This window comes from Choristoneura fumiferana, chromosome 15 (genome assembly GCF_025370935.1).
Source record: "Choristoneura fumiferana chromosome 15, NRCan_CFum_1, whole genome shotgun sequence".
Taxonomy (NCBI): Eukaryota; Metazoa; Arthropoda; class Insecta; order Lepidoptera; family Tortricidae; genus Choristoneura; species Choristoneura fumiferana.
Window position 1 is genome coordinate 13,861,415 of NC_133486.1, and position 23,658 is coordinate 13,885,072.

General features: G+C 37.4%; 1 protein-coding gene across 2 annotated transcripts in view; it reads right to left on the reverse strand.

The window, feature by feature from the left end:
* Window positions 1-11,605: 11,605 nt before the first annotated feature.
* The window catches only part of LOC141435513 (uncharacterized), a 58,842-nt gene continuing 46,789 nt past the window's right edge, over window positions 11,606-23,658 (reverse strand). For both annotated transcript variants that reach the window (XM_074098211.1, XM_074098210.1), the window contains exon 2: window positions 11,606-13,773. In XM_074098211.1, coding sequence (XP_073954312.1) covers window positions 12,000-13,745 — 1,746 coding nt within the window. In that variant the 5' untranslated portion in view covers window positions 13,746-13,773 and the 3' untranslated portion in view covers window positions 11,606-11,999. The remainder of the gene's footprint in view (window positions 13,774-23,658) is intronic.

The window sequence follows — 23,658 nt, forward strand, 5'->3', positions numbered from 1 at the left end:
CTAACGAGGACAACTGGTTTATTGAATCAGGCGTTACTTTGCGGAGGTCCATATCAATACACAACTGGACAGGACAACTGGTTTCAAAATTAATTTGTCTGTCTAAAAATAAAATACTTGAGGTATCCCATCTTAGGCCTCTAGATTGGGGACGCATCTTAAATAGGTACCCCCAGTGTTGCAGATGTTTATGAGCGGTGGTGATCTCTTACCATCAGAAGACCAACTTGCTCGTTTGCCATCCAGTCGAATAAAAAAAAACAATTTCCATTCTTATCTTTTACAATAGCTAAATTCCAGCATATTACTTTACTAATGTAGAAACCAGTAAACTAAAGTTATTACTTACCACATCTTTCGTATCATCATTTATGACAACTGCTGATGGATAATGATGAAGCAATGGCGTTAATTTAGGACAGTACCTACAACTCGAAGTAAAGTTTCGACGAATCAATTTGGTAGAAGATAAAATTACTTACTGGTGAATTTGATTGCAGAAATTGAGTATCTACGGAACTTCTAAATGCTTGTTCTCAATCTTTTTTAATTATTTGTACTCTTACTAGTACTAATGATACTAAATATTTGTTTATAAGTTTGTTTATACATAATCTTTCAAATTTCCATGAATTTTACTCATTATGACGATTATTTATTACTTTAGAGACTTGAATATTTAATAGGTAATCAATCTGAATTTGATTTTGACTTGAGAAAAAGGTTTTGACAAAGAAATGAACCACAAAGTGATCCTATTTATGAGTCGTAATTAAACAAGTAGCTAGAAAAAAAAACTACTCGGACGGATCGGAATCGGATTTCACGCCCTTCTTCGCGCCGTGCTATTAAACATAATGTACGCATTGTAGGATCATTTCAGATTGGTTATAGATATATTTACAAAAATAAGACTTTCAAACTTTTCATATCGGTTATGATAAAAAGTCAAAGATATTTATGACCTCGACTGTACCTACCCCCTAGGTTTTCATTCCACGCTTTGTCTGGAAACATCTTTTTAACCACCGACGTTGCTCAGAGAATTAGTTCGCTGAAGTGGCGCTGGGCTGATCACGTCTGTCGCAGGACCGATGAACGGTGGAGTAGATGAGTCCTCGAATGGAGACCACGGACGGGAAAACGTAGTGTAGGGCGTCCTGAGGCATGGTGGACGGACGCCCTTAAGAGGGTCGCTGGCGGCGGATGGATGCGAGGGGCTGGAGACAGAGTGTTGTGGCGCGCCATGGAAGAGGCCTATGTCCAGCAGTGGACTGCTGTAGGCTGATGATGATGATGATGATGACAGGCAGGTACAGTCATCAGCCATTGTATCTGCCACAGTATGGCTTTCGAGACATATCTTTCTTTTAGTACGTATATTTCCCGCTGCCGGTTGCACTGAAAATGATGATGATGATGGATCTTTTTAATGACCGTATATTTTAATTTCCTTGACTTAGCAGTTTCTTTTTCTTCACTGCTCCATGGAGTATTTGATATTAATTTAAGCTTCATATCTTTAAGCATTTTTGAGAAAAAAGATCTGGTTAGACAGTCGGACCGACAAGAAAGTGATCATATAAGGGTACCGTTTTTTTATAGAAACGAAACCCCTAAAAATAACCACCATTTACCATTTTCCTCAAGTATTTAAACAGCAGATAAATTCTCCCGTCGTCTCGTTGGCAGGTTAATCCTGGTGGACAATGTTTGATGAATGTTGGTTCGATGCCAGGTTCGATTCAATTCTACGCCATAAATTGTTGGTCGCCATTTTCTTTTCAGGGCAAAATAAAAATTCAATCTTGCTTAAATGCTTTGTTTATAGGAATCAATACTCGTATGTTAAATAAATATTATTAATAAAAGTGAAATTACTGGCACGTCAGGTAACCCATCTTAGGCCTCTAGGTTGGCAACGCGTCTGCAATACCCCTGGTGTTGCAGATGTTTATGGGCGGTGGTGATCTCTCACCATCAGGAGACCCACTTGCTCGTTTGCTATCCAGTCGTATAAAAAAAATATGTATAAAAAAATACCAGATTTTATAAGTTCAAAAAACACAGATTTTTTAAATATCTTTTTCATCGAGTGTGGTTCCAAAGATAACAACATCGTTTTGATATAACTGTACCTTACACTGGGCTAGAAATACTTACAATGTCCCCAAAAAATTACAGTTTTGCGACGTTTTTTTCATACACAGTATGGGCGTGACAAAACTGTCTCATAAAAATGTTGTATGAAAAAATTGGTCATTTTTTAAACGATCGGAATCTATTGTGCTCTTGATTCTGAGTAGGAAAAATTATATTTTTTCCAAAATTTGAAAAAAAGAAAGGGTACACTTTTCAAAAAAAACGCCCTAAAACGTGCGAGCTAATGGCAAATGTATTCCCGAGTAACTAGAACACATTGGGAAATCCAGAAAAAAATGCTGGCACTGGAGATTGAACCCGAGTCTTGGTCAATCTATGGTGCGCCCTTGCGGTTAGCATACACGGCGAAATTTACCAATGTAAGAAACACACTAACTTCTAACTGTAACTTCTTGTTTTAATTTGCGCACTTTTGTTATTAATTCTTTTAGGCAGCTCGCGTGCTAGACGGCCACGACCACGTCCAGTGGCCGCTACGACCAGATTTAACTAAAGAACCGGCCAGTTGGCATACTCGTACACGGCGAAATTTACCAATGTTTCTTTACACTAACTTCTAACTGTAACTTCTTATTATTTTAATTTACGCACTTTTGTTATCAATTCTTTTAGGCAGCTCGCGTGCTAGACGGCCACGATCACGACCAGTGGCCGCTACGACCAGATTTAACTAAAGAAGCGGCCAGTTGGCCGTTGCGGCCAACGAGGGCTATCGCGTATGAATTCGCCGCTAGAAGCGCTAGTGTAGCGAGAGGTCTCCAAAATGTCACATGTCACTGTTTTTGGGTGTGCGCGGGTTTATTTATAATTATAATAATTTTGGGAATATTTTGCAATACCTGAAATTAATTATGGTAAATATGTGTTATGGGGCGATTAATGTCTGTGTTTTGAGACAGTTTTGTCTTTCGGAAACCTTTGTCCTCCCTTTTTTCCTAACAAAACGGGTCTACGCAACACTGTGGCATGCTCGATATTTTTATGGTACGGTTTTAAGGCATCAAATATGATTTAAATGTAAATTTTGTTTTCACGCCCGTAATAACAAACTAACCACTATACTTCAGACAGGACTTTTGTCTACAGTGTGGCGCCAACTGGTGAGCGCAAAAAGGGTAGCCCTCATTGCGCGACGTTCATGTGGTTTCTTTTGTTTGTTAATCTGGTCGTTGCGGTCACTGGTCTTGGTCATGGACGTCTAGTGCTCGAGATGCCTTAGAGATCCCCCAGTCTTTCGAGCGTCGTCGTCGTGCCGGCTGTCGAACGCCGGGTTTACGCAGCGCTGGCGTCGCGTCGCGCGAATCAGTGTACTTGCTCGCAAAAAAACGTTGCGCTGGCGCCAAGATAACGCGACGCTGGCGCTGCATAGGTTCGGCAGCCGGCCAGCGCTGACGTTGCGTCGCCGCGTCGTCGACGTATATACGCTTGAAAGACGCTAGTGTACCCCCACACTTTGCATTGAAACGAAAAAGTTTACATAAAACAACGATTAATTTCTCAGAACATTTAGATGCTCATTTACGTTGTTTTTGATCATTTAGCGTTATTCAAGTAAAATTGTAATAATAAATGTCCCCAAGAATTCCGTTTCAGTTACATTTACTTGTTTAGAAAGGTTAAACTTTGCTTCAATTAATTTAACTTAATTAATTTGATTCGATTATTTCTTTATCTATATATATAAAAGGCAAAAGTGATTGACTGATGTATCAACGCACAGCCCAAACCGCTAGGTCTAGGAATTCCAAATTTAGCACGTAGGTTCCTTTTAAGGTCTAAGGATGCACTAAGAAAGGATTTTTCAAAATTCACCCTCTAAAGGGGTGAAATGGGGGTCCAAAGTGAGTATGGGGAAACATGATTAGTTAGACTATTTTATTCGAAACGTCACAGGAGTACTCTTAACAATAAATAAGTAAATACGTGTTTCAGGTTTTTTGAGAATTCAACCCCTAAAAGGGGGTAATGTGGTGACAACGTCAATCGAAAATCAATCGTTGATATATCAACGCACAGCCGAAACCACTAGACGTAGAGACTTGAAATTTTTCACATAGATACCGTATACAATGTAAGCATTCACTAAGAAAGGATTTTTGAAAATTCTTACGGGAACGGGAAAAAAAGGGGATTTATATATTCGATTCCGAGTGACCCTATCTCAGTAACTATAATAACTAGACTCTTCAAATTTGATTCACAAGTAGGAATTACATTAGTCAAAACATCAATTTCAAGATTTTTGGAAATTCCCACGGGATAAAGAAAAAACAGGATTTATATATTCAGTTGAATGGAATCCTATGAACTATAATTACTAGACTCTTTAAATTTGGCATAGAAGTAGGAGATTATAATAATAAAAAACTATTTTAAGGATTTTGGGAAATTCCCACGGGATAAGGAAAAACGGGATTTATATTCAGTTTAACGGAATCTATTTTTCGTTTTACTGGTCCTAGAAAACTGACATTTGGCATTTAGGTTCCTTGAGAAGTCTAGTGGAACACTAAAAAAGAATCTCCTGAAATTCTGACGGGAACGGGAAAAAATGGGATTTTTCGATTTACTGATCGTAGAAGGCTGCAATTTGGCATGTATGTAGGTTGCTTAAGGAATGAAGAGAACCATTAAGAAATTTCCCGAAATTCCCACGGGAAAAGGAAAAAACGGGATTTTTTGTTTGACTGGTCCTAGAAAGCTGAAATCCGGCATTGAGGTGTTTGGGAAGTGCAGAGGAGCGTTAAGGGCTTTCCAAAATTGCCGCGGGAACGGGAAAATACGGGATTTTTCCTTTTACTGATCGTAGAAAACTCAAATTTGGCATGAAGCTTCCTTGGGGAGCATAGGGGAGCACTATAAAAGGATTTCCCAAAATTCTGACAAAAGGAAAAAACAGGATTTATCGTTATACTGGTCGTAGAAAGCTGAAATTTGGCATGTAGGTTGCTTCGGGAGTGTAGAAAAGCATTAAGAGATAATTTGCCGAAATTCTCACGGGAAAGGGAAAAAAATGGGATTTTTCATTTTACTGGTAGAAAGCTGAAATTCGGCATGTAGGTTGCTTGGGGAATATAGAGGAGCATTGAGAGAGGACTTTCCAAAATTCATACGAGAACGGGGAAAAAACGGAATTTTTCGTTTTACTGGTCGTAAAAAGCTGAAACTTGGCAAGTCGGTTCCTTGGGGAGTGGAGGGGAACATTAATTGAGCATTTTCTGAAATTATTATGGGAACGGGAAATAACAGGATTTTGCGTTTTACTGGTTGTACAAAGCTAAAATTTCAAAATTCAAAAGTTTATACTGCACGTACGCTGCAAAGAGGTCTTTAACCGACTTCAAAAAAAGAAGGAGGTTATGCATTCCGCTATATATATTTATTTATGTATGTTCACCAATTTTTCGCTCCATTGTGGACCGATTTTAAAAAATATTTTTTATTTTTAAGAATCTACTCCCAAGGTAGCTGGTCACTAAATCAGAATCTGATGACGGGATCTAGGGGAAATCAAGGGCAACCCTCAAATTTTGTAGGCACACATTACGTTTTTCATATATTTTCTCAAGCTATTTAAATATTTGCGTCTGATAGACATCATTTCATGTTGATGAGCTGATGATGGAAGGTAAAACTCCTTAACGGTTAGGAGTTAGAGGAAGTTTCTTTAAATATCATATACACGCATAGGTAGACCTTTAGTTATATTCTTTCTGGTTAATCAGGTAAGCTGATGATAGAAGGTATAACTCCTTAACGGTAAGGAGGACACATTAAGTACCTACGCCAAACCAATCAACTTATTCCGTAACAAAATTTATCCATACCTGTAAAACAGTATACTGTGACAGGCTGACTGACTGACAGACGACGTGTAGTTTAAACTACAGATTTTACAGATCTGAATTTGGCACACATGTAGATAAAGTATCATAGAACACTAAGTATGGATTTTTCGAAATTCCCATGGGATAAGGAAATATTTAACTTTGTCTGCTTCTTTGTTTGTTTGGGGGAATCTCTGGAAAAACTGAGCTGATTTAAAAAAAAAACAATTCGTGAAAGCATTTTAAAAATCGATACCCGAAATAATAGAAGCCTGTTTTAATTCAATCGTCGACAGTGAGGTTATCTATTGAATTCACTTATTCCTATCCCGCGGGAACAATCCTATGCCGCGTAGGTACAAAGTCGCGGGCAAAAGAAACGCGTGGGTTTTCTAAAATTACACCCCTGACCTAAAGATGTGAAACAGGAGTTCAAAGTTTGTACGAATTATGATTATGTAGGTTGATTTCTAAATTCAAAAATTAGCAAATGTAATCCTCCGAAAAATTAATTAAAACACAAAAATAAAGATCGTAGAAAGTAAATCTGTTACCCCAAATTTAACGCGAGCGAAGCCGCGGGCAAAAGCTAGTATTCAATAAAACTTTTCGTAACTACGAAATTGATGCATAAATTTCACCCATTTTATAGCGTCCCTAATTCGACGGAACAAATTAGCATAGCGTTCTCCGTTCACATTGGAAAACATGGCTGGCCCATGGGATCTAGTGTAAACATGGGTTGTTGTAGTCAAGTTTCGTATCGAGAATAAATTTAAATACAATTTAGGTATTTGTTATTCGAAATTGAACATAATAAGACAATTTTTTCAATAAATAACAAACTTACACCAGCAAACGTGATCAGAAGAAAGTTATGTTAAGCGATAAGACCGCCTATTGTCTACCTGAATATTTTTTTTTGTATTGTCTCTGTACTGCTTTTGGTGATCAGTAAAGAATATTTGCATTGTATTGTATTGTATGTTTTTTTGTTAAATTAGTCACATTATTTCTGCTGCATTCGGTTTTATACAAAAGTTCAATTAGTGCCACACAGCGACTTTTTCAAAAGTGTTATAAATACACACCCTTGTAACAGTTTTTCCCAAATATTATTAATGTACAGGAGACACCGACTTGTTACAGATTTATTATATGTATATAAATAGGGGGCACTAACTTACCTCACTATCGGATAAGCCCCCCCCTCGATAGGACAATTTCGGAAATGGCGGTGCTATCGCTGTCTCTTGGTACGAGGGCCTTGAAATATTTTTTGAAATTTATTTGACGTCTCTAAGATAATCTTTTATCAATGTGCCGTCAATTTTGTATTGTATCGCATACATTGATAATAACATTTATTTTTTATGAAAAAAAATTAACAGTGGTCATTATTACCTTTGACGATTCCAATACAAATTCTTATAACTGACATTTATGTAAATTATAATGTAATGATGTATTAAATGAATAAATAAACTAAACTAAACTTTTTTTTTAAAGTTGCAGAACAAAAGTAGCTCAGTTATGCGAGTCGAATCGATTTAAAGTCCCATGGTCAGAGAGTCGCTGAATAGTTTTCAAAACTACAAAGCTAGAAAGCATAAATAACGCTTTCATAGTTGTAAGAGATACTTTGCATTTTAGTAAAATCGGCACGTCGATCCCCGCCCTTTTCTACTTACACAACCAAGTAAGGTACTACGAAAACAAAATTTAAACATCACCACTAACGTCACAACCTCTCAAGGGAGAGCAATGCCAAGCACCCCATTTACCTTCACGGTACAATGTCCAACTTTAACGTATCGCTCTGGGACAAAAACTACACTAGGGTGACTATCTTCACAGCTATTAAACGGATGACCCGCTCCCTCATTGGTTAAAAGCATCCCGACCTTCCCGTTTCACGCTCCCTTGATTTCTTACTTAGACCTGTTTTTTCTCCAGATAGAGTAAAATGGTTATTTGAGACAATATTGGTGAATTTGGAAGAATGTCTCTCTATAGAGTGAAATCTTTTAGAGCTGCGCCAAATTGAATTACTTATCTTACTTTAAAAGACGTCGTATTTTTAGCGAGACGGAAAATGAAGCTTGTTTGCCACACTTTAGGAATTCTATCATGCAATATCACTACAAAAGTGATTGATTATTCTATGACAGATTTTATACGCGTAAATGAATAAAAATATAGATATTACATTAAATTAATACATACTATAAGAAGAACCCATTTAGGTAGTAACAAATGTTATAAAGAAACTATTGATTATTGTTTCTTTACTAAATTTAATAAATACTAAATTATTTAATCAAGTACCAATTTCGTTCAAAATTCCAGGGTCTCCCAAAAGTTCCTGCAGCAGTGCTCTGCACTGGTCCTCATTCCTGCCTTCCGACCTAGCCAGTCGTTCAAGAAGATTATTCTAACCTAACTATTAATATTACCTAAAAAAACCACTGAAGACCTTACATGTCATCTTTATTTATCTACAATAACCAAAACGATTATCAATTAAGCCCCAACTTGACTGGCATCTGACAAAATATTTTTTCGCGTGGTTGCCAGTGATATCTGTTGAAACTGACACTAACCAAACTTGTAATTGTAATGTACGTAACTAATAAGCTAGTATTTCCAATGTCAAAATAATGGTTAGACAATAATGCGTTCATTGAAATGTGAATATGATATGGCTTGGTACTTGAGTATTCAAGTGTTATAGAATATGGTGTAGTCAAGATAGGCTTTGATCATAATTGTCAGATCTCATTTAAGTTTAATAGATAACATGATCTTGTCGAAACTTGTTTATTTCAATAGTTATTTTTTTTAAAACTACCTGTACTCTTTCTTTTATCATTTAAATGAATACAAATTTGGACAGAATTTTATTTAGTTATTTTGAAAAAATCCGGTGTGTATCTACTCGCATAATTTTCGCAAGTCATAATGTAATGTTTCTTCGAATTTTTGCTAATCATATTTTTTTTTCTAGATTGAATAGGCTGAACCATTGAGATATACCTTCGGCCTCATCTACTTAAACTTTTAATCAGGTGAGATAGGGTTCATTCACGGTTCAGTTTATGTGTAAAAAAATACCTACTACCAAATCAAATCGGTGAAATTCGATGGGCCACATTTGGAACGGATACGGTCAAGTTTTCACATACTTACCGTCATCATCATCATCATCATCATCGGCCTATCTTAGTCCACTGCTGGACATAGGCCTCTCCAGTTGCACGCCACTGAGCACGTTCCTCGGCCAGTCTCATCCAGTTCTTGCCAGTTCCTTTCCCTGCGAAGATCATCACTCATCGCTCCACCTAGTCTGAGGGCGTTCTACGCCACGCTTGCCGATTCGTGGTCTCCACTCAAGAACTCGTTTGCCCCAGCGGTTATCGGTTCTTCGGCTGATATTGTCCGTCATATTCTTTACATACTTACAAATAAAGAGCAACATTGTGAACCCGATTCAATAGGTACAATGTTGCTGTTGGTGGATGGAGGCCGCTTCCAACCAAAGCAACTGGAGGTCTATGGGGATATCTCCAACAATGAACATCCTACGGCTGATATAATGATGATGATGATGATGATGATTGCAACTGAAATCAAAACTTGTGAAATACGCTATAGAAATCATCACCAAATGAATTCGTGTCGTTTTAGGATGTTTTTTTTTTGAATTGTTAGCCGCCTATTTTCGGTCGCGTAGTTTTGGTTTCATACGACGTGTATCACTCACTCATTTTAAGTCCCCGTGTCGCACAAACCGGACTTTTAAGTATAAAACCGAGCAGAAGTTACGCGACCGAAAATACGCGACTCACAGCTCAAAAAATTACGCTCGTCTGATTTCACCCTTAGAAAGGCCACCAATATAAATGTGATTATTACTTTTATTACACACTCGAATATTTCCTTTTTGAAGTAAACGAGTTCAATATTAACTTAGTGATTTTCCTCATAAGACGTTTATTACGGCGAAGTGTTTGGATTACCCGTGCACTATAAAATAAGTTGATTTTCTGCTCTATTTCCTACTAGTGTTACTGCTTATTTTTGTTCCTCGTCCATTTTCTCAGATTGCCTGTCAGAGATAAAAGATTTTTCAGTGCAACCGACAGCGGGAAATATACGTACTAAAAGAAAGATATATCTCGAAAGCCATACTCTACCAAGTCGTTCATTAGCTGAGTACAATTAGCACAAATATGTGAGACAGCAAAGCGTGCATAAATAGCTGATGCGACTCTCTTTCTGAGACCGGTAGAACGTGTCAGATATTTTTACACGCTTCGCTGTGGCAAATATATGACTAAAACTTCAGGCGTAAATTGCAAATTGGATAAATACCACAGCTGTAAGATAGATTCAGAATCAACATTTAACCAGCTGAGAAGCAATCTATAGGTCGCTGGTATCCGGCTCGAAGGACCACTTACGCATGTATAAATCAAAATGCGTAGAAAGCAAAGAACTTAGGAACAAATTAAATATTCGTGCTAGTTTCCTCATCACACAAATATTTGCCCTTACCGAGGATCGAACCCGGTACCGCTTGGTTTGTCGACAGGGTCAATACCCACTAGGAAATAAATGTATCGTCAAATTCGATGTGCACTGATTAAAAAGAATAAAAATAGAGAAGAATGGTGGCCACCATTCAAGTGCAACATTTACCTAAACCACACGTGTGAATCACTTGAAGTGGAAAATGAATTGTTTGCAAAATATCAAGAATTAAAAAAGAATGTGTCATAAAAATATTCATCAGCACAAAAAATATTGGGAACAAATTTGAACATTTGAGTCATCCAGATGCTTAATATTACAACAAGCTGCCATCGTTAGAGTCAAAAAACGATCACTATACAGAGCCAGAAAACGTGCAATGGACGGCAATTCGGCATTCAAACTATTAAAAGATGTTCGGATCCCTAATAAATATTATATGGAAAGATAAGTTTTCGGTGTGTGAGGATGGTGCTAAAAACAATTTTCTTATTTTTTTAACGCATTTAACAATGTGCCCAGATATGTTTGATGCTGACTGTACGCGTAGGAAATTGAAAACATATACCTCTCCTTGCAGTCGGGTAAAAAAGGCTCCCCAGACTAGTTTAGCGTGTTAGCTTTTAGGATATTGACTCGTTTGACATATTGGTATCTTGGACATATTGACTCCTTGGACATTTTGATCCTAGAATATTTTGACACCTTGGGCATATTGACACCTTGAGCATATTGACTCCTTGGGCATATTGACTTCTTGGACATTTTGACCCTTGGACTGGAAGTAATTTATCTTGTAGGTTATATATGCGATGGGTGAATGCGTTTCTGGATGCGTCTCCTGGTACCGATGTGCTTGCGTGTAGATGGGCGTCGGTAAGTGATGAATGTTTGAGGTTTTGCGTGAAGATGGATGAACGGCTTTAATCTGTGTATTAACGTTATTTACTAATTATTTTGTTTTTATTGTACCTATGTATAGCTTAGATTCTAAAATTCACATTGCTTTAGTTTTACTGTCATACTGTGCAATTTCATTGAATAAATAAATAAATATAGGTATCTAAATAATTAGAACGCCATAGTTCAATCTTTTTTATTCTCTCATCCGATTTAAAGCAACAGTTTTCGATCAAAAATCTTACAAATATAGCTTAGGGTGTACTTTTACACTTAAAGTATTGTATAGTAAGTAAAAGTTTAGCGTTCAGAGAGTGTCTATCTTATGCGGATAAAAAAAAGTCACCATTCGTATACTAGCTATGTCTCAGTCCTATTTCACTTACAGTAAAACATGTCACACATTAAGAAAACATCAAACACAACACCTACAAAATTGATATGTTATCAAATAGTATTGACTATAAAATAAATTAAAGTAACAGTATTCATAAATGCTATCAACAATGAACATGGTTCAGATAAAATATGCAAAACAAACGGTTGTGACGGTTCAAATTATTTACAGACAATTTCTCATAGGGCTGTAAATTCAGTAGAAAAGGTTGAGAGAGGCAAGGGCGTGGGGGTCTCCATCTTATTATCTACATTGGCACCAGGTAAGGACCAAGTGGAGCTGCCAGCGGCTGTGATCCTAGGTCCCATATTATCGTAGGCCGATTTAAGGAAACAAGTCCGGCTCCGCCGAGGCAACGTCGCCCCGCCACCCAACAAATCAGGGTACTCATCGTTATGCCCTACTTGCACGGATATAAAAATATTCCCGTATGGAGCTGGCAAGGCAAATTCAGCAGGCGGAGGCAGGAACGACCCCGGCGGACCTTCTATTGTTATCTGAACTGGCTCCAAGCATCGCTGTGTGTCCTCACTCTCCATCGACATAGATCTGTCCAGCATCTCAAAACCGTACGATGATCCTAAATCACCGCTGGTCCTGTCACAACTGACGGCTAAAGATGTGTCAAGAAGCTTCTTCTCTTGGTCAGTGAAACTTCTACTTGGTGGCACTCGTTGTCGTTTAGTGTTCCAACAAACGCAAGCGGCTACAAAACCTAGAACCAACATTGTTAGCATCGAACCTACTACCATAAAAAGCGTCGAATAATCAGGCGCTACGCGAGCGGTTGCTGTTCGTGCTTTGGGTAACACTAAAGTCATGTAAGAGTTCGCGTCCCCGGCAGAACTTTTTGCACTACATTTCCATTCACCAGACAAATCACTGGTAACATTGGTTATGGTCACATTGACCCACTGTGCACTCTTGTTTATAACATCGTCAGTGTACTCATTAAATTGATTTATTTGATATCTAAGAACAATAATTTCACTATCTTTAAATGTATCGTTATGGATTTCCATGTCACGCAAATACCATGATACTGTGGGGTTTGGATCACCCCGGCTGAAGCAACCAAATCTTATATCAGCTCCTGATTCTGTTCTTATAACTCTTGGACTTGACACAGTGATTGGTGGGCATACCATATCCTCGCCTTTGATGGTACGCCATGACACCTGAGCTGCCTTCTCTGGGCCGCTACAAGTCACCTCCTCGTTCCCAAGATTACTATTCAAAAACCACTCGTGAAATCGTCTTAATCTACAATCACAATGCCATGGATTCTCGGATAGAGTCAAAGTTTTTAACACCGGAAGATTAAACGTATTTTCGTGAACATAAGTCAGTAAATTTTGATGAACGTGAACAGTTTCCAGCGCTCGTAAATTCACCAAAGCAAACGGATGAATATTGTGCAGGCGGCATCTCGAAAGTTCTAGTTTCTTCAAATGCTTCAGCGGCGGAAACTGTTCCGCAATTAGTGTACTCAAAGGGTTGTCGTTAAGCACCAGAAGTCGCAGACGAACGTTCCCCCGGAACGTGTCAGGTGACAGTTGTATGAATTCGTTCTGGGATAAATCTAGTTCTATTAAAATTAGAAGTTCTCGAAAAGCGTTTGGGCTCACGGAGCGTAGATTGGTCGCGCTGAGATTTAGCCGTTGTAAGTTTAGCAATTCTATGCTCGCGAAAGCGTCTTGCTCTAGAGTTTTCAATGGGTTCCCGTGCAGGTCGAGTACTTGGATGTCTGTGGCTAGACGTGGTACTTTTTGGAGTTCCGCAGCTATACAAGTGGCTGTCTTTTTCCCCGACGACCATTTGCAGTGGCAGCCGGCGACGTAAGCGCAGTTGAGCCAGTCGCTTCCAGTCTGATTCACTAGCACGAGCACCAGCCAGTACCCGCGCCATAATGCCCGAGTGCCCATTTCATAGCAGAATCCTTTTGACGTTTACCTGTAACAAAACGCAAGCTTTTAGCGAGGGTGCTCGATCAAGGGAACACAGAGGCTGTAATTGGCGTTCGATTTCGAAGGACTGGGTAAGGAATCAAAGGTCCCTTGATTATATAGACATCAGTAATTAATAGCTCGCCGTGGCGTATCACGCTGACCTATCTCTGCGGTACGTGCTTAATGAATGAGATATCAGATAGGGACTCTTATAATTATGATTGACGGGATGACGGGGAACCACAAAGGACGGTGGAGATGGCTGACGTCTGTGTTTCGCATATATGGAGCTATGTCTGTCTGTTGTTACGCCACTTTGTAATTAGTAGCTTGTTTGTATCCTTATTATTTTTAAATAAGGTTTTGCCTTTTAGATCGTGCTACTCCATATTGTTGACTGTTGTAATAAATTTGTTCTGATAGGCCCAATATGAACCGAGTTAACTTGATTATTATATTGAAGTAATATTAAAGTGATTTAAAATAATATGAGGTACGAGTCTGAGTTGATTTAAGGATCAGTTTACATTGACTCAACGCGATGCGTCTTTATGTACACTGACCCGAACAAGAACTTTTTGAAACCTCAACTCAACACATGGATAACACTGAAACTAATTTTAACACATTTTTTAAACTTAAAATAAAAATATGTTTAAAATATCATGAGATAACCTGACACCAATTGATCTAGTCCCAAACTAAGCAAAGCTTGCATTACGGGAACTACACGACGGATTAAACTCACCGACCGAGGAACGAATGGGACCTCAAAATTTGTAATTTAGTTATCTAAACACTAGGCTAATTGGTCGCCAAAATAGTAGTTCGTGATGATTTCAAAGAAAAATATTTTAGTAAATAAAAGTCTAAGGTACTGCCTGTATTTTCCAATCAATTATCGTCAGTACAAAGCTTTACAAAAAGTCATAAATAATCAATCAATCTTAAAGACATCTTTCACATTCAGCAAATTTTTCCATTAGGTACCTAAGGATATTAAATCTCCAAATTAATCTGCATTGAAACAATGGCTTATAACCTCCCCGTAGACCTTTGACGTGGATAGAATTGCATTCCCGTGACTAATTGGGATCACTGACCTCGCAGCTGCGACATAATTTATACCAGAATATTACTGAATGTCCGACCTAGTCGAATTAGCCAACAATACATGATGAATTTGAGTAGAAACCATAAGCGCGACTGGCAGCGCGACTGATTTTTCAGATCACAATGGTGACTTGGCAGCACACGCATTCATCATCATCGTCAGCCGTAGGACGTCCACTGTTAGCCAGAGGTCTTTCTCATAGACCTCCAGTTGCTTCGGTTGAAAACGGCCTGCATCCAACATGAACCTGTGGCTTTAGTTCGTGCGATGAAATTAAACAGAAACAACAACAAACGATGCATTTAGCATTAGTACACAAATCCAGTTTAATCAAACAGTTAAAACTGGGACTAATTATGTGTCTAGACAGCGAAATTAACCTTCATTAGCTAGTTTTAGTTTGTAAAGCTTTGTTTAATTATGCAGTTGATAGTAAATCGTTTACACTGTTGTTTCCCTTTGTTGTTTCAAACAAAGATAACTAATATCCTTTCATTAAATCTTGCCTGTTAATTAGATTAACGTATTTTGGAGAAATGTAATCTACCTATATTGTTACTACCATTAAATTTCTCTCAGCCGAACTAAAATTCTGTGATTTCCTAGGTACGGTAATTGGCAACTGTTAAATTTGCCATTATCCTTTATTATTATTAATATTTGAAAAATCTATACATCTGTCTCTTTCTAAAACGCTTTTCTCTATGCAGCAAGTATGGCTGCGTATGACGTCACATTCAAGTAAGTCTTTCTCGGTCTAATCTTGAAATTCAAACCTTATGACCTACTTTACCTTACCTGACCTTATGACATACCTGACCTTATAAATATCTGAACATGAGTCTATTGTTAACGGCGTAGAAGCGTGTTCAGATATTTTAGATCCAATTTTTGCTCACAAGTTTATGAACTCGACTGTATATCGAGATCTTCATTTAAGTTGTATGGCAAAAATTAATGTCTCCAAACTAAGCTACTAAGGACCCATTGAAGACCAATCTTCCATTACACAAAGGCAGCGCAAGTTGTATTTAGTTGCGACGATAACCAATCACAAAGCTTTCCAATGATTACTGGCGTAAATTCAAGTGTGAATAACTTATGGTTGCTATAGCAATTTAGATTAAAAATATCCGGACCAACTCGAGAATATGTATATTTATATATTTCAAAAATCAAAACCAAATTTGACTACAATCGTCAACATTTCTGTTCAAATAGGAACATCCTTGTCTAAAGTCCGGTAAAAGTGAAAGCACACTTCTAAAAAAATTACTGGTAGCCCGTCGTAAGTCGTATCGTCAAACGTCGTCGTCTGTCCTAATGATCGATTGTCCTAACACCAGAAGCTAAAACATTTCAGAATACGTCATGCGTGAATAACATAGAATGGGTTAGATTAGGTATGGTTTATTTTTAAACATTTCCTGAAAACACGATGTTTTTATTATAATTAACAATTAGGACAATCAACAAACAACAAACATTATATAGGACAAACAAATAAACATTAGGCGATACGATATAGAACCAGTTACTACGTAATAATAATTAACCAAACAATTATCTATCGCTCAACGAAATTAGCCACATTTACTCTATTTTTATCGCGATCATTTATCACAATAGTTTATTACTACGGGCTCAGTTGATCAAGTTAGTCCATGCGTGGTACTCGCTATAGCACCTAATTGGACAAGAGAGTCATTCATTTCAACGTAATATCATTAGGGCTTCTGTAGCCAGCAGTCGCTCGATCTTCGGGCCTCCTAATTTCAGTCATTTTATTTCTAGGTCTTACACTACGTTACCTAATAGCTACTGTGTGATAAATGTATGATTAATTTTCGTGTCACAGTGGAAAAAAATTGTAGTAGGTCATTCTAACTACCTGCGTTAAGGTGTGCAACTTTTTGGTCTTAAGAATTCTTATTCTTATGTTTTAAATAAATAGATTGACCTGGCAATCGCATGAAAATACAATTTATCTCACAATTAAGACACATTAACTTAAACTATAAACAAGAAAAGAAATACACACCTACCCACAACTGGCTCCATTAAATTAGATTGTTTAGTGCGATTGCCAACTCAAAATGGGGTTCGATACTTAAACGGAGGCCTTTAATTGCCTTTGTGGTCGAATGAGCCCATAGCTCACTTAGCCCGAGGGCTGAGTTGACCGTATTAATTTTTCTATGGGTGTCTTGACCCACTTAATCTTAGCTGAGCCCGCGGGCCCGTTCAACCACTAATTTCCCGCTAAAGGTCAACTCAGCCCACGGGCTCAATCGGCCACTACCGACCGCTTAAGGGCTTACTCAGACCACGGGCCCAGTCGATCAGTACATACTGCTTAAGGGACTTTTCCGCCCACGGGCTCAATCGGCCACTACCGACCGCTTAAGGGCTTACTCAGCCCACGGGATCAGTCGATCAGTACATACTGCTAAAGGGTATTTTCCGCCCACGGGCTCAATCGGACGATTACGGTCAGCTCACACCTGAATTTGCACATATAGGTAAAGCAACATCACCATTATCCTCCTAACGTTATCCTAGTGCGGTCGCATTGGACATTAGGATACCCGGGTTCCACTACCTAACCATAAGAATTGGCGTAAGCACTAGTTTTTTATGGATGCGGCTGCCAAAACTACACCAATTGGATTAGGCTTGTCAAGCTACAAGTTGGTAACTTGACTGTCAGAAGTTTTCAAGCCTGGATAAGGCCTATAACGAGTGCAGTTGTAAAGGTTGATATGCATAATTTAATGTAAATATTATATTTGCATTTAATATCAATTAGATTTCTCAAAAATAAATATAAGGCGAATACTGTTCATACAAGTCACATATATTTAAATTTTCTAGCAAACTATATGATTATTAATTGCATAGAAAGAGATTGCATAACATTCATAATTGCCTACTGGCAGGTACATATTTACTACTGACGTAACGGTCTTCACATGAATGAGAATGAGAATGCTTTATTTGCCAGAATACATAATATAGAATACATAAGATGTTGTTACATGTGGCACAGTATTCAGTCGACTAGAAAACGACAATCGTCTTTGTATTGTTTTCTGTGTTATCCATCTCCACTAATAACAAAGCGACGGTCGACTTTATCCCGGATTGTCCGTAGGGGAACAGGATCGCGATAAGGATTATCACGCGAGAGTGACATAGGCATTTTATAGAAATGCACCTGAACCTTTATAACCTGATTACCCGTGACACCGAAAATAAAATGCACCTGAACCTTTATAACTTCACAACGAAGAGGCGAATTCAATTGCTTAAATCTGGTTACCGGCACCGTGTTAAAAGGAAGAACAAGGATGAAACGTCTTTGTGGAGATGCGCCAAAAGTAAGTGTTACGCCATCATAAAAGCAGGAGATGAAAACTCAGTTATCCTTAATTGCACTCAACATACGAATTTCAATTAGGTACTTGTTATTTTATGTTTTGTTATATAGTACTCGTAATGTAAATAATTTTCACCTATTAAAATTATTTAAATTTCAATACAATAAATTATATATTTTGAATCTAGCCGTGAGTCTAATTTGGAAACTAATAGTTGCAGTTGAAAGCTCCAGTGTTTTCAAAGAAAAAACTCGAGTCGCTAGGACTCACGCTCGACACGACTCGGGACTCGGAGTCTTCAAGTTCACCGAGTCCTCTATTAAGTGAGTCGAGTCTATAAAATTAGGACTCCAGAACTCGAGTCTACAACACACTCACAAAACACTAAGCAAACAGTAAACACTAAGTACCACACTAAGCAAATCCTTAAGAAGAACTCATTCAAACAAAACCCGTAACCATTTTACCGGGCTGAATTGTCCCTAAATCAGTATGTTAGTAGTCGCCTGAGCCCGAGGGCTGTGTGGACCCTTACCGGTAAAACAGTGTCGACTGAATCCGCGGGCTGACTTATCCGATTAGTGTGGACAGAGTTACCTTCGAAATAAAACAAAGTGGGCAACTGAACCTGCGGGCTAAGTGGGCTATGGGCTCATATGACCACAAAGTTTGGCGATAGAAGATTTAAAAGAATGATTAAATTATGGTAACTCAAGATAGAGTCAATATACAAGATACAAAAAGCATTTGAAATCATAGAATCTTAAGTTGTTGTTGAGATAAACGAAGAAAGGGAAATTGTTGATAATGACGATGGTCCTGAAAAGTCCCTTTAGACTTTGAAGCTGGTGAAGCTGCAAACGCCATGGATGACTTTCAAGAATCAATCTGTTAGAAGAAGAGAGACAGATCTTCAAAGTATGATCGCAAAACTTAATACCGATCAAAAAACTCTTCAATATGATCACAAATAAAATGGACACAGCTGATGATAACGCTGACGTTTTACGCTGTTTTGTGAGCGGAACTGGTGGGACTGGTATAATAACTTTAATAAAAACTCTGAAAGTTTGGGTTACGTCGTATTTAAACAAAAAAGTGGCATGTAGTGCTCCAACAGGAATATTTAGCTGCATTCAATGTGAATGGATTGATTGTACATAGACTAGGTATTGCAGCTGCCTATAGAACACAAACAAACACCGAAGTACAAGCCACTTTCTGATGAAGTTCTCCAAGTTCTGAGATCAGATTTGAAAAAAGTAGTGATGTTTATCATAGATAGACGAAGTGTCGATGATATCTAATGTTACTTTAACATATATTCATTTACGCTTGTCTGAGATATTCGACACAAGCGACGATCAGAATGGGTGGTTTGGAAAAAAGCATCTTATAGTTTTCGGGGATCTCTTACAGCTTCCGCCGGTAAGAGAGAAGTCACCTTTTGAAAAACTATCTACTGCTGAAACTAACAAGTTGTTAGGTTCCCTCAGTATGCCGAATTTGGGGATTGAACGGTTAATATACGATGAACTTACAATCAACATGCAACAGCTCAATGATTCTGACTTTGTGGAAATGCTAAATAGAATAAGATTAGGTGTGACTGACTACACAAAAAGACCGCGACTTACTCTCGACTTTAAATCCAATTCAAGATTAATTGAAATAATTGAACACCATGAGAAACTTCCTGACGATACCCTTTGCTTATTACCTACAAAAAACATCTCTCAACAATTAAATACTGCAATGCTTAGATCTCTCCCATATACTGAAATAAAACTTACGATTGCCCCAGATACCTAACAAAAGGAGCTCGTGAATACATAAAAAATATGAAGACGATGCTTCTATGACTGCGGGCCTGGTAGAGAACATACTTAATTATTAAAATAGGAGTAAAAGTCATGTCAAGGAGAAGTATTGACGTGAGTCTTGGTTTAGTGAATGGTTCTATCGGTAGTAGGTATAGTGCAAAGAGTACCAGTAAAACTACTCCAACTAATAGAAATTTGCTTTTAAATAATTTTCAGCACAATCACATTTTAGTAAATTTCACTTTGTTCTCTTAATTTTAATCAGTATCCAAAATAGTCAATTTATGCAGACGATTTTCTATTCTTACTAAATGGCAGTTAATCCAAAAAATATTAAAGCCATAAATATATATCAGCACACAATATATGCAATAACTAACAAATACACACACAAAAAAAAATAGAACGAATACTAGCTTATTTATTCTAAGCCTATATTTACAAGTATCATAGAGATCCCTAAGGTTGGCTGCGTTTCCTTGTTGTATTGCAATGCCGATACATTGACCAGAGAAAGCCCAATGGTCACCGTGGATCAAAGCTTCAGTGCAATACAATCGTTCGCCATGCTACCAGATGTTAGACTAACACACAAAAACAAACATTTTATTTTGTCACTGTTACTCCCCGAGTACCCACTTTATTTTTCTCATTTACTACCTACAAGAATTAATAAACTTGAATCGTCACATAAACTATTTAACTTGAATTTTTGTTCATTTACTAGTAATTGTTTCAATTCAAGTTTGTTATTTAAAAATTTTTGAGCTGCATGTTATTGAATTCAGATGGCAAACTCCTTTTGTGTTTCAGTAAACGCGACCTCACTTCCTTCCGTATGATCTAATGGCTTTTTACTACACAGCAGTGTTGTTTCAGTGACCCAATTACAGATGAAGCCCCACAGTCCACGTGTCTCGACGTTTATTAGAATTAATGGCGGCCGATTCAATTTCACCAAATAGCGTCGCAATGATGGTCCTAGCGGAGGGATGAACCGATTTTTAACAATATAGAAAGCGGCTTCTGTGATGTGGTGGCTTTTATTTAAGGGGTTTAAGGGTAAAAATAAAACCTTACTAGCCGTTACCCGCGACTCCGTCCGTAGGTATAGATTTCTTTTTTCGCTATCCCGCAGGAACCTCAACCTATCTGTATACTGAATTTCATCTAAATCGGTTTTATAGTTTAGACGTGATGAAGTAACAAACAAACAAACAGACTTACAAATTTCATCATTTATAATGGCTTAGATAAATTGAATTTGATTTTTAAAAATATTAGATACTTATGACGTCTCGTAAATTACATTATTGCGGACGAAAACTAAGTGAAAGCCAAGTAAATACATAAAAAAAACGAGCTAGTTGTCAAAAGTTGCTAACTGTCATGTCAGCGGTTTTTTTACTCGATACCGCAAAAATCATACCTGTGTTCACACAGATGTTTGCATCCTGTTTTTTACGGGATAGCATTAGTAGTCGTAGAAAAAAAAAACTGTATGCAGGATGCTAGTGGGAACACTAGCTTTTTTTTTTTTTAAAGCCATAAATTATATATAATTTTGCCCAGTGGGTGTAGCTAGATACATTTCACTTAATAGCTAACAGTTAAAATTATAATATTCATTTAAGCTATAGGGACATAACTCGATAACAAACTTTTTCAGAGCTGGGCAAAAATGTTGTGTGTTTGAGTGACTTAATTTCTACAGGCAATTGTTGTACACTTTTGCAGCCACGTAAGTAGCGCTGCGCTGGTAGATGGTTTTCGTAGCAATAGGGCCCGGACATCGTAAGCAAACCTCATTAAGTCTGATGCTATTAAAATTGTTTTTTGGAGGAAATTTTGCATTTCGAAAGACTAGTTTGGCAGAGCTCTATACTACATACTTCCATTGAACTATGTACAGTCACGTGCAAAAAAAAAGTATCTGTTCGAACCACTCAAATATGTTACTACGGCCTTATTGCGTCGGAATTAAGAGTCTGTGGTACTTATTTAAACTTTGAATTAGTTCATATTTTACACTTGACTGTACGTAACTAAACTGGATACCGTTTTTTAACCGACTTCAAAAAGGAGGAGGTTCTATGTTCCAATGTTTCCATTTTTTTATGTATGTTCACCGATTACTCAGTCGATTATGGACCGATTTTCAAAAAAATTTTTTTTATTCAAAAGAGTATTCTTCTGAGGTGGTCCCATTGTCACCAGTCAAGATCTAATGATGGGATCCTAGGGAAATCGAGGGCAAACCCCCCGAGGGGGGGAGGGGATTTTATAGGCACACTTATGGCGATTTTGGCATTTGTAGCATTAAGATTTATTTATTTATTTAAGCTTTACATTCAGAAAGTATTATTTGGTAACCTAGCTGAACCTGATGAGAAGAATAGAATGTAACCAATGGAACTCGTCAAAAACTAATGCTCGCTCGTCTATAAACGATCATGATTAATATACCTAAATAAGCGACTAAGAAGAATGTAAGTTAATGATATTTCGAACTGATCTGATGCTGAAGCCAGAAGGTAGGCAACAGAACTCTGTTATAAACGTAAAAAGTAAGTAACTAAGTCGTATTTGGGCTTAATGAAATCGTTGTGAAAATCACTTTGGCTACGAATCACTAAAAAGTGAGAAATAAAGATTTTTTTTAACAAAAAAGTAAAACCGACTCCAAAATAAAAATAACAAAATGGAACCGACTACAAAACCCTTGAATAATATTTCTAGGTACCTACTAGCTCGAAGTCGGTGACTCAGCACGACCCAGCAGGAGGGATGGAAACCCATAGTATGTATGTAGGTGAGGTAGATAACTATTGTTCCACTCCTGCTGGCTCGTAGAAAAATATTTTCAAGGGTTTTGTAGCCGGTTCCATTTTAGTTATTTATTTGGATTCGGTTTACCTTTTTTGTTAAAATTTTTCTTTATTACTGGTTCTAGTCGTCCAGTTTGTAGTGGCAAAACCGTACAGCACATTTCGTACGGATCGGATTATTGCGGTATCTTGCAGGCCGAATGCTCATGTCAATGTTACCACAGTAGCACGTATATACTACTAAACGTGATCCTGCAACAAACCGAATCCGCAAAAAACTGGACGTTGCTGTGGAAAAGGGCTCTCAGAGTCTCAGTATCACATTTAATCGGATATTATAAGCATTGTAATCTAACCTTTGAGAAAATACATTTTAAGTAATGAAATGAAATCGTTTATTGCATGACCACAGGTATATAAATAAGATCCTCGTGTTTTGGTGTGTCCTTTTATGATCTACCATTTTCTTGGTGTACAATATTAAAAAATAAATTGAACAAAATAAAAAATCAAATCAATGAAATTAAATTAAATAGAATACATAAATAAAGTAAAAATAAAAATAAACAAAACATAATCAATTTAAAATACATTAGCTAGTCAAAAAATAAAAATACATAAAGTTAAATCACAATCAGTCAACAAAAAAACAAAAAAAAATAAAAAAATCATTATAGGTACGCTACAATGTCAAAATTTCAAAACCATACATAATAACCATAAAATGTCAGTACTCAACTGATT